The 15,506-nt window shown below is 40.7% G+C and overlaps 1 protein-coding gene across 5 annotated transcripts in view; it reads left to right on the plus strand.

The window, feature by feature from the left end:
• The window catches only part of E2F3 (E2F transcription factor 3), a 29,477-nt gene that overhangs the window by 2,193 nt on the left and 11,778 nt on the right, over nt 1-15,506 (plus strand). Inside the window, exon 1 of one of the 5 annotated variants that reach the window (XM_089516833.1) lies at nt 162-252. The exons of 1 other annotated variant lie outside the window; for it this stretch is intronic. In XM_089516833.1, the coding sequence (XP_089372959.1) occupies nt 235-252 (18 nt within the window). In that variant the 5' untranslated portion in view covers nt 162-234. Of the gene's footprint in view, nt 1-161; nt 253-4,304; nt 4,338-10,433; nt 10,488-15,291; nt 15,397-15,506 lie in introns of those variants that run through there. 3 more of the 5 variants (XM_089516834.1, XM_089516832.1, XM_089516831.1) reach the window with 3 other exon arrangements.

Raw genomic sequence — 15,506 nt, forward strand, 5'->3', positions numbered from 1 at the left:
TCTCCTCCTGGCTTCCCCCAGGCCTGGCGGTGACGTTGGGCACACGTGCACCGAGGCCTCCTCTGTGACTGGGAGCCCAGCGAAGGAGGGAAGGAAGGAAGGAGGGAGAGAGAGGGAGGGAGGGAGGAAAGAAGGGGGCAGCCGCACAGAACCCTCCTCCTCCTCCTCCTCTGGCCTGGGCTCCCTGGCCTTCCACCCGCAGGACCTCCAGCCCTGGAGCCAGGCTGCCCTGGGATGATGCCCCTCCAGCAGGTACAGCAAGGCATGGGTCTGTGTATGGGGCCCTAACCACAAAGGAGGACAAGGCACCGCCAAATGGAGGACCTCCTGGGGAGGGGGGACAAGAAGGAGGACATTGACCAAAGGAAAGCTAAAAAACACTCCTAGGGGCAGAAATTATGCATGCTTCTTAGTCAGGCTCAAAATGGAGGACCTTTGGGGAGCCCTCCTGGAGTGGAGGACAGGTCCTGGGAAAGGAGGACCTCTGGTCACCTTGTGTGTGTGTGTGTGTGTGCATATATGCATGTGTGTGCATATATGTGTGTATGTATGTATCTGTGTGCATATATATGTGTGTGTGTATATATGTGTGTGTGTATATATAAACATATGTGCATGTGTAGATGTGTATGTGTGCACATATGTGTGTGTATGTGTATATATGTGTGTGTGTGTATATGTATGTGTGTGTGTTGTGTGCATATATACGTGTGCACATATGTGTGTACACACACGCACATATATATGGGGCGGGGGGGGGTCTTCCTTCAAGGCACCCTCCAGCAAGAGTCTTTCCCTTCATCCCACTCATTACTGAAGGGCTGACTTTTCCTCCCCATTTTGAGGGTGAGAGTTGGATATTAAACTGAGGTACTAAATTGTCTTGTTATTTTGGTGGTGTCTCTCCAAGTCCTTTATGGCGACCCTATCATGTGGTTTTCTTGGCAAGGTTTCTTCAGAGGGAGTTTCCCCGTTGCCATCCTTTGAAGGTGAGAGAGTGTGACTTGCCCAGGGTCACCACTTCATGGTTTTTTTTAATGCCCCATGAGGAATTTGAACCCTGGTCTCTCAGGATACTAAGTCCCAGCACTCAAACTACTACACCACCATCCTAGGTTTAATATGTTGTCATTTTGTGCCTTCATTTCTAACTTGTGGCGACCCTAAGGACCCTATCATGGGGTTTTCTTGGCAAGGTTTCTTCAGAGGGGGCTTGCCATTGCCATCCCCTGAGACAGGGTGACTTGGCCAATTGATTTTCCATGGCCTAGCTAGGATTCAAACCCTGGTCTCCAGAGCCCTTGTCCAACGTTCAAACCTCTTTGTCACACCACCCAACCCCAAAAGTGTCCCCTCACTCTTCCCATCTTTTCCCTCCAGTAAAATTGCTCTTATAGGGTAATTCCTCCCCTCCTCCTCTCTTTTCCCACTTTTGACACCATGATTTTCCTTCAATTGTGCTGACTTTGGGCTTTTCTGCCTATCTCTGGACATGACACCCCAAAAGGTGAACAACTTCAGGTCACCCTTGTCTGTTTTACTTTTGAAACGCCTTCAGACTGTGTATCGGAGTGAGGCTGAATCTTTCCCTTTTCCTGCCTGTTTTCAACTCTTCCCTCATCTCTTCCTGTTGTTAACTATAATTTGGCTATAATTTCTTTGCTGATAACTCCAGGTGTGTGTGTGTGTCTCTGTGTGAAGAAAGCAGGATTTTTGTTATCTTAGTTGGAAGAACCCCTGTTGGCATTAGACCCAAGAGCTGTGGGAATGTGGTTTGGAGGCTGCAGAATAATAAGTTACTGCACCCTTCCTTGCTTGTCTTCTGAAGGTCTTCTTCCTGGAGGCTTTTACATCTCTGCTTGTTACAACAAATATGGTTGTTTGAGGAGTTGGTTGGTAGGTCAGGAGTAAAATTAAGGTTGGGTAACAGTGGGGTTCTGAGGACAGCCAGAACAAAACTTATTTTCCCCCCTTTCTAGCTCTGTAAAAGGATTTAAGTTTGCAGAATAAGGCGCACAAAATGAGGAAGCTAGGTGCGGTCCCGAATTCCAAATTCCAGTCAGTCCCATATAATCAGGAGCCTTTTCTGATACAGTGCTTCTGAACTGGGAGCCCTTTCATTGTTAGAAGCAAAAGGGAATGGCGATGGCTCCTGATATGGTTGAAAAAGGAGTGGGTAGGTATTTGTGGAAATGGCCCTGGGTGCCACCTTTGACCTCTTTCACCTTAACATAGCTTTAGATGGCCAAACTGTTTATTTCACATCAATAAATTCATATAAATTTAACTTGTGAGCCAGTTCTCCCCCCCCCCCCCCAGCTAAAAATGCTACTGTTTTGTGTCCGCAACATAAGTAGTGTCTGTATGATACCAGCTTCACCTGCTTTGGCTATAGTAATTTGCTCCAGGTGAGAAAAAGCCTGTAGTCAGCCTGACAGGGTTGGAAGGTAGAGGTTGACATACAAATGGTGTATGTTTTGATGTTTTGTGTTGGAAATACCCAGAAGGGAATTGCTGCATGCCCTTAAGCTATGGCTCCTTACATATAAATCAAGTGACGAAATTGGCTTTCATATTCAGGTATTAATGCTAATATCTTTATGAGTAAGGTGGTGTGGCAATTAAGTTTGATACTTCAGCATTTAAGAATGCTACAATGGCGATAACCTTTAAACAGGAGTGTGTGCATGTGCACCTTCTAGTTGTCTATCAATTTATGGTGACCCTGTGAATTGTATAGGTTTTATTTATTCATTTTATATGCTGACTTTCTCCCAGAGTGGAACCCAAGAGAGCTCAACAGAGGTATTCTTAGCCAACGGATATTCAGAGGTGATTTTGCCACTTTCTTCCTCTGAAATATAGCTTACAGCACCTGGGCATTTGATTGTGGCCTCTCATCCAAGTACTAACCAAGGCTGACCCTGCTTAGCTTCCAAGATGGCAAAGGTTCTGGTGACTGTATAAAATTCTGTCATACAAAAATATGTTCTGTAATTGTCCAGGGAGTGATGGTGGAATACAGCTTCAGATAAATATTTCTCAGTGACAACTAGACCTGTTAGCATGTAGAGATATGAATAGAGATATGAAGGCCTGCAGGAAAACTAGGGAATTTTTTTTTTTGTTTTTTTCCTGAATTGTGCTAAAATAAATATTCTGTAATTGCTTTTCTTCCTATTTTCTTGTTTTTTCCTCAGTTTCTTTTGCAGAAAAAGAAGCCCTGGAAAAAAAACAAGAAAAATTTGAAAAAAGGAAGATCAATTACAGAATATTTATTTTAGTATGATGGATGAAAAAGACAGAAAAATAGTTTTTTGTGGGTTTTTCGGGCTATGTGACCATGCTCTAGAAGAGTTTTTTCCTGACATTTCACCAGTATCTGTGGCTAGCGTCAGCCACAGATGCAAACCAGCCACAGATGCTGGCAAAACGTCAGGAATAAACTTCTAGAACATGGCCACATAGCCTGAAAAACCCACAAAAACTATGGATGCCAGCCATGAAAACCTTTCACTGCATGGATAAAAACATTTCCCCCCCCTAATTTTTCTGCAGGTCTTCACATCTATAGTCTGGAGTTTTTAAAGTATCACATAGTATTGAATCTGGAGACCTGGTTGCTTGATTGTCTATCTGCGTAATAGTGGTCCAGCACAAATACTTCATATCTACAAACAGTGCATCATTTGTTGCTAACAGTACCTGTTTGTTATACCATGCGTGTGCAGCTACATTTTGAGGAATGCACATATGCTCCAATGGCAGCATGTAGAAGTGTAGCTATTAAAAATTACCTCCTAGTTGTAAAGTTTCAAGCTTTAAGCCTACTTCATTTTACAGATATGTTGTCTGTTGCTGGTCACAACTTTTTGCCATAGACAGGTTATCTAGAGCTCAGGAACAAGCAATGTAGGTGGCTCCTTCAATACCAGAAACCAGTTTCAGTGATATTTTAGAGCAGCAGTTGTCAAACAGTTGAGGGAAACCTCCTGTTTTATCTATCAAGAATTTTCTGGTGACAAAGGTTTGAATCTTATGCAGCTAGTGTGAAAGGAAGACTAATATTTTAGCAACTAATACGAAATATAATACTAAGGTTACTAATACTATCTCTCTCTCCACCTCAAGTTCTACATTGTGTGTATCTGTGAATGTGCATGGGGAAAATATTTGACTGTGTTCTTTCTATACTTATCAGAAGTAATTTCAGGCTTACTGGAAATGATATACAGTTTTACTGAAGATGAAGAAGAAATGTGTTAAGTAATATGCCCTGATCAGCCTGAGGACATCCCCATGCAGAAGTAGGCTCCTGTATGCTTATCACTGGCTGGGTGAGAGACTCTTAAGTAAGATATGTGTTGCTTTCAGTGCAATGCATAATCAAATTCACATTCTAGTGCAAGTAGTTGTGCCTGCCTATCTCATAAAACTATAATCAAATGGCAAAGGCTGCTGTTGTCCTTTGACAATTTCATACTAGAAACTCTGCCTACACTTGGGCAAAGCTTACATTTCCTCCGCCCATGATACATACTTAGAGCATATTAGCAGTATACATTCTGTAAATTGCTGTATAGTGGGAAGAAATATTTTGTGAGGTCTATCTCGAAATACTGCTTAGGATTTTTTTTAAAAAAAATCTTCATTGCAAGCAATTTCACAGGTGTCACTGGCCTGCTTGCACATTCATAGCATTATTAGTCATTTCTGGCACATTAACAGCCCACAAGTAGGCAGGAAGAGAGCTTACTTTTCAGGTTCACAAAAGCATCCTTGCTTGGTTGCCTAGAGAAGATACTTTCAGGTTACCAGACTTGTGTTAAACTGGTGTATCACTCTTAGGAGCATTGAGAAAAAAGACCCCTGTTACTGTCATAGTGACTTACAGATCTTTTTAGTAAGAAGTTGTGTTTTTGCTCATCACTAAAATTTACAGTGCGAGTTTAGCGTAGTGGAGTGGTTTGAGCATTAGACTGAGACCAGGGTTCAAACCATCGCTCAGTCATGGAAACTCACTGGGTGACATTGGGTGCTTTAGCTTCAGAGGAAGACAAAGGCAAACCCTTTCTGAACAAATCTTGTCAATAAAACACTTTAGGGTTGACATAAGTCAGAAACCATTTAAAAGCACACAACAACATTTATGGAAGTTAACTGATAGATCTAAGAGCTTATCAAAGTGATTCATAATGGAGAGATCTGAACATTAATGATTGAATATCTCTGGTGAGGTTCAGCCTAACTATTGCTTACTAAAGATAGTTTCCAGTAACAATTTGTCTTAGATCTGTGAGGGTACAAGAGATTATTGTTCCTTAGAGTAATCTGATCCTTTGCTAGCATAAGGAATTGAAAGGTTAGGTATGAAAAGAGCAACATATGTTGTGTCCTTTTAAGCATATGCACTCTTGAGATTTGAGCAGTAGTTTGGAAGCTTGGCTGGGAAGGACATTCTGATGCATACAGTATATATACTGTATATACTTGACTATAAGTCGACCACATGTATAAGTCGAGGTCATGTTTTGGGGCCAAAATTATGGATTTTGCTATGACCTGTGTATAAGTCAAGCATAAAACTTAGGAACATATCGCAAAGGATCTGAAGGATCATGCAAAGCAAAACAATGTCAAAGAATCTAGAAAATTCCAGCAGACATAACTCTTTGTGTGTACTCTTAAGGCTGGATGGAAGAGAGCGTAGAAAGGGTCAGTTCTTCCAGGACAGATTATACTCTTGCTTTTCACCAGGAATTGGTTCCTTCTTTTAAATGAGAGTTAAGATACAGTACTTACATTGGCCCGTGCATAAGTCAACTCAGGTTTTGGGGTCAGTTTTTGACCTAAATTTCTAGATTTATACATGAGTATATACAGGAATTGCTGAAAGAACAGCTAGAAAGTGTCTCAGTGAGACTGGTTTTAATATCAACGGATAAGATGAGAATGAGATGTAATCCAATCAAAAAATCAGTGATCATTTATTGGTAGGCAAGGATGCCAGTCAAATTTGGGATGAAATTATTTGATATTATCTAAAATGGCTTCCAAAGCAAATTAGAAAAAGCAGTGAGAAGTCCTTATAATGAAAACCTATACTAAACAGTGATAAAACTCTAGTTGTAGTAAATCCCTATTTATATTGTTAAGACTTTATGATTTGTGACTAAATGCTCAAAGTGATTTTAAGTGGGACTAACATTTCACTTGGGGAATTTTGCCTCTGCAGCTTACAGGTTTGTCTTGTAAAAGCAACAGGAAAATAAATATTATGAGACTTACTTTGTTTGCTTAGTTTGCTTAGGACTGTGACCTTAATGTTGGTTTTTTTAAGTTAGCTTATAAAGTTAGATGGAAACAGCTATTTGAAAATGGCCGTGTGATAAATACAACATGGCTTTACTTGAAGCTAGTGTTCTTTTCATATATGGTTTCCATGAGACCTTTAAGTTGGAAGCCTCACTGTCTACAGGGGACTGAGTCTTTTAATATTGTTGATGGATCCTGTGGCCCTTTGATTACAATGTTAGGAACTTTCTCCTGCTTCCCTGCTGAAGTACAGTGGGCCCTTGGTATCTGTTGTGGTTCCATGAACTGCTATAGATACCAAAATCTGTGGATGCTCAAGTCCCATTATATACAGCAAAATGGTGCTTCTTACTTGAAATGTCAAAAATCAAGGTTTGCTTTTTGGAATTTAAAAATAAAAATTCAAGATGAGGATGGTTGACTCTGGATTCAGAATCTGTGAACGTAAAGAGCAAATTATATATCTGAAATTACAGTAAATGGAAATATTATTTGCTGTTTGTATGTATTATTTGTAGTGAGATTGCAGTGAAAAATTATCTAGTAAGAAATTGTTTTTAAAAGCTAAGAAAGTCAACATGAAATGGCAGTAGATTCATAACAATTTCAGATGGTGAGATAGATAAAACATCATTCAGATTGTTGTTGCTATTGAGTGCCTTCAAGTCATTTCTGACTTATGATAACCCTAAGGTGATCTTATCATGGAACCTTCTTGGCAAGATTTATTCTGAGGAGGTTTGCCATTGAGGCTGAAGGCATGTGACTAGCCCAAGATCACCCAGTGGGTTTCATGGCTGAGTGGGAATCGAACCCTGGTCTCCAGAGTTGTAGGCCAACACTCAAACACTATCAATATCTTTCTGCTTCAACACTGTGTTTGCTCAGTAAATCTTTCTCTGGGGCATAGAATTTATATATTTGACTCTTACCGTTGTATCATGTGAACATATTTGTTGCATTTCAGGGTAGCATACAGAGAAGCATGCACTCATCTCTCTTGAAGAGAGTCTCCTTCTTTGGAGGTTTTTAAACAGCGGCTGGATGGCTATCTGTCAGAAGTGTTTTGATTATACCTGCATGGCAGGATCATTTTCCTCCTATTGCCACCACCTTTATCTCTGCATCAGTGCGACTCTGGTTCCATTCTACAACCTAAAAGCTTGATTCTTCCATCTGGAATTTCAGAACATGTTTCCAACGTGAATGAAGCCATTATGAGCATGCATGAAAGCATTATTTTGGAATCTGAGGATCTCACTTGCAAGTAACATGGTCAACAGGAAAGGCCCTGAGCTTTTCCATTTAGTGCGTATCTTCCACTTCCACTTCCCTGTTACTTTAAAAGGGCACCATTCCTTTGTTTTTATTCTTTTTGGTTTGTGATGCCCTTAGAAATAGTTAGAAATTATTTTAAATCAGACTCTCGTAGGCAAGTGTACCCTCAGCCATTGTGGTGTACCAGTGTTGGCTTATGGTTAGTTCAAACACCCACTTGACCACAAAGTTCCCTGCGTGAGCACCACCACCACCCCCACCTCTCTGCCTAAGTAATTCCACAGGGATGTCATGAAGATAGAAAGGGGAGAGGGAGGAATCATATATGCCACCTGGTCATAGAGTAGGGATGGACAACTGCAGTCCTGCGGATGTAGCCAGTTGCACCCCATCAGATCTAGCCAACACAGCCAATGGTGAAGAATTGTGGGAGAGGGCTATAAGGAGGTTATACCAACCCATCCTAACTTAGAGGAAGGATAACATAAAATGTTAAATAAAAGGCTAAAATTACAGAAATGTTTCAAACTGTACCAGTTATCAGAGACATAATCATCCTGAAAGCTCCAGATCCTGTCTGATCTTGGACGCAAGGAATACTAGATGCTATAGGTTGGCATTTCAGATGAAGGCAATGGCAAACCACCTCTGAGTATTCCTTGATCAAGAAAACACTATGAAATTCATGGGGTCACCAGTGGTCGCTAGGCAACTTGAAGGCACATGCACACACATACCAAAGCAACATCTTTTTAGCACAAGTAGAAAATTATCTCAGTAATGAACTAAAGGATACTTTGTTATGTGCTCTGAAGCTTAAAAGTGCAACATCTCACATTAGCTGAAAGAGCACTCATGTTATGAACTAAAAACTTGGAAGAGTCCTCAGATACAAGAACACTAATCACCTCACCTGTCATTTTTTACCCCCAAATCTAGTTAGGGCTGATAGGTTCACTGATGTAGAGCACAAGAGAATATCTCATCTTAAAATCCTCTAGAGAAACAATCAGTGCCTTTCTTCAGGTCTGCCAAATTCAACATCTTAACTCATACTGATCTGTCACTGAAACTTGGGAAGAGCCTCATCAAACTCTTAGAAACTAGAACCTAGGATGAGCAAAAAGCAACTTTCAGGAAAAAATAAGCATATAAAAGTAATATCAGTCAGAAAGATAAAAGACAGTGCTCTCTAGATTTTTTTAAGTAGAAGATCATCACCAAAATGTATTCATATCTGCACTTGTAAAAACAACAACTGGAATAAAATTAAGGGGTGGAAACCCACAATTCACACTAATCAGGAGCAAAAAAAACCATGATTTAGCTAGGGATTTTGTACATGGTATTTGATACCTGGGTTATTTTGTTTTATTTCTGGTTTTGTTTTTTGTTGCAATTTATAGCTACCTCCAAAGAAGGAGACTACCTCATTCCGAGGTAGCATATCCCACTGTCAAATAGCTCTTACTGTCAGGAAGTTCTTCCTAATGTTGGGCTGGAATCTCTTTTCCTGTAGTTTGAATCCACTGCTCTGGGTCCTGTTCTCTGCAGCTGCAGAAAATTAAATTGCTCCATCTTCAGTATGATATCTGTTCAAATATTTAAACAGAGATATCATATCACCTCTGAAGCTTCTCTTCAGGCTAAACATATCCAACTCCCTAAGCCTCTCATAGGGCATTGGTTTCCAGACCCTTCACCATTTTGTTGACCCTTCTCTGGACATGCTTCAACTTGGCTGCATCCTTTTTGAATTGTGCACAGAACTGGATGCATTATTACAGGTGATGCCAGACCAAAGCAGTATAGAGTAGCACTATTGCTTCCCTTTAGACACTATACTTCTGTTGATACAGCCTAGAATTGAATTGGCCTTTTTAGCTGCCACATCACACTGTTGACTCATGTTCAGTTTGTGGTCTTCTAGGACTCCTAGATTCCTTTCACATGTAGTTGTGTTAAGCTATCCTATATCTATGCATTTCATTTTTTCTGCCTAAATGCAATATCTTACATTGCTCCTGGTTGAAATGCATTTTGTTAGTTTTTACCCAGCTTTCTAATCTATTCAGTTCATTTTAAATTTTGATCCTGTCCTCTGGGATATTAGCTACTCCTCCTAAGTTACTGTCGTCTGCAGATTTGATAAACATGCCCTCTATTCCCTCATCCTAGTCACTGATAAAGATAAAGAGCACTAGGCCCAGGACAGAATCCTGTGGTAGCCTGCTAGTCACTTCTCTCCAGGATGAAGCGGAGAAACAGGCGTGAGGTTCACAAGATGACTAGATTCTCTAGAAACATTTACATCATATTTGTTCCAAGGTTTACATTGGCAATGGCACAATGTCACCTGTAAAGAGACCTGCTCATCTTCAAATTAATTTCAGTAATTGTAAGAAGTGTCCCAGGCTGCAGCATTTAAAGCTATAATTCAAGTTGGTAGCATAAGCTTTTGTAGACTTCATCAGATGCTTATTACATACTGCAGAAATAATCCAGTTTGAGACTGCTTTAACCGCCCTGGTTCAGTGTTAAGAAATTCTGGAAACTACTTTTGTGAGACATTTAGCCTTTTTTGTCAGAGAGCCCTGGTGCCCCAATAAACTACAGTTCCCAGGATTCCCTAGCACTGAGCCAGGACAGTTAAAGCAGTCTCAAACTGGATTATTTCTGCAGTGTGTATGTCAAAGGTGCTACACAATCCTTTTGCATACTGATCCGGACTAAAACAGGTGTGTATAAGTGCTTCTGTGTATACATAAAGGTTTCAGTCCCCTCCATGTATCCTGCTGTGTTGGCAGTTGGCCATGTTACACTAAGGAATGGACTGGATGAAGATGAAGATGAACAAATCGATGCTTAATGCAGGCAAGGCACATGTGCTCCTGGTCAGTTTAAAATCAAGCAATAGTCATTCAACCTATGCTGTGTGGGATTACACTCTCCCTGATGACTTTGGTGTGCAGTTTAGATGTACTGAATTCATTCTTGAATATTGGCACAGTTACAACTTCTGAGCCAACTGTGTCAATTTCTGGAGATGTCTGATCTAGCCATAGGCACACATAAAATGTCACATTGTGTTTGGATTATTGTAATGTACAATAGGAAGGTGCGCCTTTGAAGTTTGCTTAAAAACTTTACCTGATACAGAGGGTCACAGCCATATTGTTGACTTTGCTGGTCAGTGTTGGAAGCACCCAGCCTCCTTGCTGTTAGAGCTTCACTGGCAACTGCTCTGTTTCTCTGCACAATGAAAGTGTTGATTATTAATGTGTATTTGTGTATATATATGTACGGTATACGCACTCGTTGACTTTTGGGAACCCCATGAATTTTATAGCATTTAGGTTAGTACTGTATTTGGATGGAATACTTCCAAGGAATACCAGGTGCAGTAGGCTACATTTCAGGGGAAGACATTGGTTATTCCCTATGAAGCACCAAATGGCTGGGGTCATGTTTTTAAAGTTGTATTGTTTTTGAAGTATCTTTCGTGAGCTTCCTTGGGTCCAATTTAGGATACAGGCAGTGTATAAAAAAAAAAAATTGGAGTCTGATCTTTTAGGGGTTACAATGGACAGCCCTTTTCTTGGTCCTGCCACATCCATGTTTTGGTAGGGATGCTAGAGATATTCCTCTGTAGATGACACTAGTTGTTCTGAGGCTGTGGAACTCCCTTTCAAGGAGAAGTTACATTGTCCCTTCCCTATTGTCCTGCCATCAGCAGTCAAATATTATGGAGACAGGCTGTTAGCAACTAACTGACTGTGCAGAATGGAATTTGAATTGGTGTTATACTCCTACTGATGTGCCTTTAAATTACAGTGTAATTCGAGTGTATTCATAGTTTGTTTAATTGTGATTTAACATACCATATTTTGTCTGCTTTTATCTGTGCCTATGTCTTACTCTTGGAATCCTCATTCTCTGAGAATGGTGAGATATAGGTCAAAATAAAAATAGAGGCTGGTTATCAGAAGGGCACCTTCAACTTTGGGCCCATACAGACAGGTCAAAATAAAGCTGCTTCGGGTCACTTTGGAGGTATGCTGTTTAAATCATGCATGCATTCTAATAGTCCGGAGGGTGTGCCAAAGCCGCGTGGCTTCTGGACTCTTAGGATGCATGCATGATTTAAACAGCATACCTCCAAAGTGACCCAAAGCAGCTTTATTTTGGCCTGTCTGTATGGGGCCTTTCTTGATATATCTATGTGATCCTTTGAGTTGTGGCATTAATACAAAAGCTGTAATGTGTTGCATGTCGTTTGGGATTTTATATTCCTAAACAAAGCTGCAGTCCTACACTTACTTGGAAGAAAATCCCATTGACTCTCTGAATAGACATGTGTAGGATTGCACTATTGCCTTGCATTAGCAAGGTTAAATATAATATCTGTTTAAGATGCTCAGTAGATATTCTTAATTCATATATGCAGTTAATAATTGCACCCAATTTTCTAAAGGGTGGAGGAGGGGATATGGAAACATTTATTGGTAATCTTTAAGGAGCACGTAAAGTATAAGTCAGTAAGAAACTTGCACTGTGAGCTGTAAATTCAATATCACTAAAGTTTAATTATATTTTAAGCACAGAAACATTTTGATAACACTAGACTCTGCCAGCATTTGAACATAATAATGTGAGCAACTGCAGGAACCCTAACTTATTGAATACTTACAAGGGGAGGAGCTAAACCCAAATGAGGCTTCACTCCTTAGCTCTAAATTCTAGGCCTAAATTAGTCCCAAAGAGAGGGGAATAATTAAAATAATGGAACTATAGACTTTTCAGGTACCTATTGATTCAGTGGGGCTCAAATTGGATTTAGGCCTAGAGTTTGCCATTGCAAAAGAGATGTTGATAACCAAAATTAATTTTTGTTTGTCTCAGGTAAGCTTTTCAGTGCTGAGTTATTTTGGGCCAGATGTTTAAGTAAATAAATAGCTGCTAAGATCCTGCTGCTGCCTACATGCCTTGCCTATTTACATAGCTGACAGTGCTGTTTTTAAGGACTGAGTCATTAGTAAACCTGCACATATGTCTCAGGGCAAGTTGCAACAGATATAAAGCTTGATTCTGGATGGGTAGTTTCTAAGTAGATCAGAAAAAGTTCACATACAAAGGGTGAAACTGTTCCACTGAGTGTCCATAACAATCCTATCTAAATCCCCCAAATAACAGCCAATTCAAATAAAATTATCTTTGGCCTTAATGTTTTGAAAGATGCTGAGGAGTTTTCCCAATTCCAAGAGAAAAAAATTCCATAATTCCCCCTCTCCCCACCCAATGTACATGTGCCACATGATTTCTGATGGGTGCATGTTTAGAATTTGGTGTGCATGTATGTATATGTTAAATCTGGAAGCAGTAAGCTAGCTCTTTCTAAACTTTTGCATTTAGATATTTAGAGAATTCTCCCCAAAGCTTTTGTTACAATGTCAACATATGTGGGTTTCTGTTGGAACATATGAGGATTTCTGGTGAGGAATCTATAAGTATTCTTGTGTCAGTAGTATACTATACAGCAATATAATAAATTTTTCCACTTAGGTATGCTCTTCTTTTTAGATACAGTTTTATATCTTGCAAGATATTGATGCCTTCTGAATATCATGCCATCAGGTCTATCATATACTAAGTCTGTGTAATTGATGTTTACATGGCTTCATTAAACTAAATCTAAACAGCTGACATCATGTTAGTCTGGTGGCCACAAAAGCCTGCCTCTCCATAAAATTATGTCTTCCCAATGTTCTGTCTAGTTCAGTGGTGACTTTTAAAGATCTGAATTTACATATTATATATTACCAGAAGTACCCAGACCTGAACATGCTACCATTATATACAAGGCAGGCTTTCTACTCTGGGCTTTGTGTATATGTGTGTTTCTTTTTTTTAAAAACAAAGCATAGTGGCAAGATTGGGGCTCTTCTCTTTCAGAAAAACACTTGGTCACAAAGACAAGAAAATGAGTTGGTGGGAAAGTTTGAACAGCATTTCCAGGCAGTGTGTACTTATCTTTTAGGGTCATCATAAGGGGATGAATTAACAATATGCTTCCAGAGGCACAGTGACTTAGCATTTTTATGCTGAACTTTTGTGTGTGCATATATCAGTTGGTGACTACCATTTGAAATGGCTTAGGTAATATGTCTAGGAACTTGGTAAACTTGGTAAAAAGAACTTACAACCAGTCTTCATGATTTTATCTTATTTCCAGACACCCACAGTTAATACCTGTGCTGCTTTTGTACATTTGGCAGTTCCATGTTGCACTACACTAATCATACATTTCTGAACACATGACTTCATATTGATGTGCAATGTTCTGGTTGAATGGGGCTTGATTGGATATTTTTCTTGTTTGTATTTACTGCTTATCTTTAAATAAATAATGTTGATTATACAATTTTATGTTATTCATAGTTGTATGGCGTAAGCTTTCTGGACTGCTAGGAGACAGAGAACCCCAATGCAAATAATTTAAGTCATAATCACAATGCAGTGGAGTACAGAAGACAAAACAGCTAACCAGAATTACTTAGCTAGGGTGGAGGCTGCTGTATCAAAGCTGCCTTGTAAGCCTGCTATTCTTATCTCTATGGTGCAAATTGTTAATGGTTTATGGTGTGCACAGATACCCTTCTCTAATTTGATAATACTGTGTAACAAATTAACCTCACTGGTATGACTCAAAAATAATGCTAACATCAGTACTTACATATAGCCACCAGACTTTATCTGAAGCTGCCATATGAGAGGTTTTAGCTATCAGTGGAGAAGGCCTGATTCAGCATACTGGGAAGTATTTGGTTGAAGGGTTCTGCAAAAGCAGCCTGAGCATCGGTAGCAAGGCATAATTGTTCCCAAGCGATTAATCCAGTCACCATGAACTATAACAAACCTGTGGTGGGTTATTCAGATACTATGGCGTGTTACAGACCGCTGAAAAGTGGCAGCCTGCACCCGCCCCTTTCCCCACCGGATCGGGGCCTCAGTGGCCAGAGCAGCAGCCGCTGAGGCCCCGATCCGCTGCTTTCCAGGCCGCGGGGAAGCAGCAAAAGGCCACTTCTCCGAGGCCTGGAAAGGGGCGTCCTTGGGGCTTCAAGCCCCAAGGACACCCCGTGGTGGCGGGGAGGAGGAGAAAGGGGCTGCTTAGCCCCTTTCTCCTCTGCGTCGATGGGCGCAGCCATCTAAAGGCTGCGCCCAGCGACGCAAACCTGGAAGGAGCTCCGAAATGGAACTCCTTTCGGGGCCGCGGAAAGGGCGCACTAGGTGCCCTCGTGCGGCCCCACTACGTCACAACCTCGCTGCCCTGTTTAGAGGTGGCACGGTCATGACGTCATGGTGGCGGCCATGTGGAATGGCCGCCACCATTTTGTGCGCGCTCCGCACGTCCTAGGGTTGGAGGCGTCTGGAAAGGATGCCCCTTTCTAACCCTAGCACGTGCAGAGCGTGCACTTTTAGGCCCGTCTGTAACGGGCCTATGTTTTTCAGCCACAGAGTTCTGTTGGTGAACCAAAGAAAAGGCAGGTGAAGTTCATTGTAAAGGGGAGGCATGACCAAATTCTGTCTAGCGCTGTACTGCGAAATAAAAAATTAGTCATGCTCTCTTTGTTTAGGAGAATGACTTGTATGGGAAAGAAAGGTTGAACTACATGAGGAAAAGAAAGATAGTCCTTTGAGAACATGCCAAATCATACCCTTAGCCTCTTAGTAGCATACCCTAATCAATACTGGAGTATGCAGGCTTTCATCTGTGGAGACTTCAAGAGTTCCATATCCATCAAGGTGGATATGATAATTTGTTCAAAATGACAGGAGCAGCAATAGGTGCTTAGGGTGTTGGGAAAAGTTTATTATCTGACATGTTTGGATCATCTTGATTGCTATGTTTTATA

This window comes from Sceloporus occidentalis, unplaced genomic scaffold (assembly GCF_023333645.1).
Source record: "Sceloporus occidentalis isolate IW3139 unplaced genomic scaffold, rSceOcc1.0.p SCAF_3, whole genome shotgun sequence".
NCBI classification, from domain to species: domain Eukaryota; kingdom Metazoa; phylum Chordata; class Lepidosauria; order Squamata; family Phrynosomatidae; genus Sceloporus; species Sceloporus occidentalis.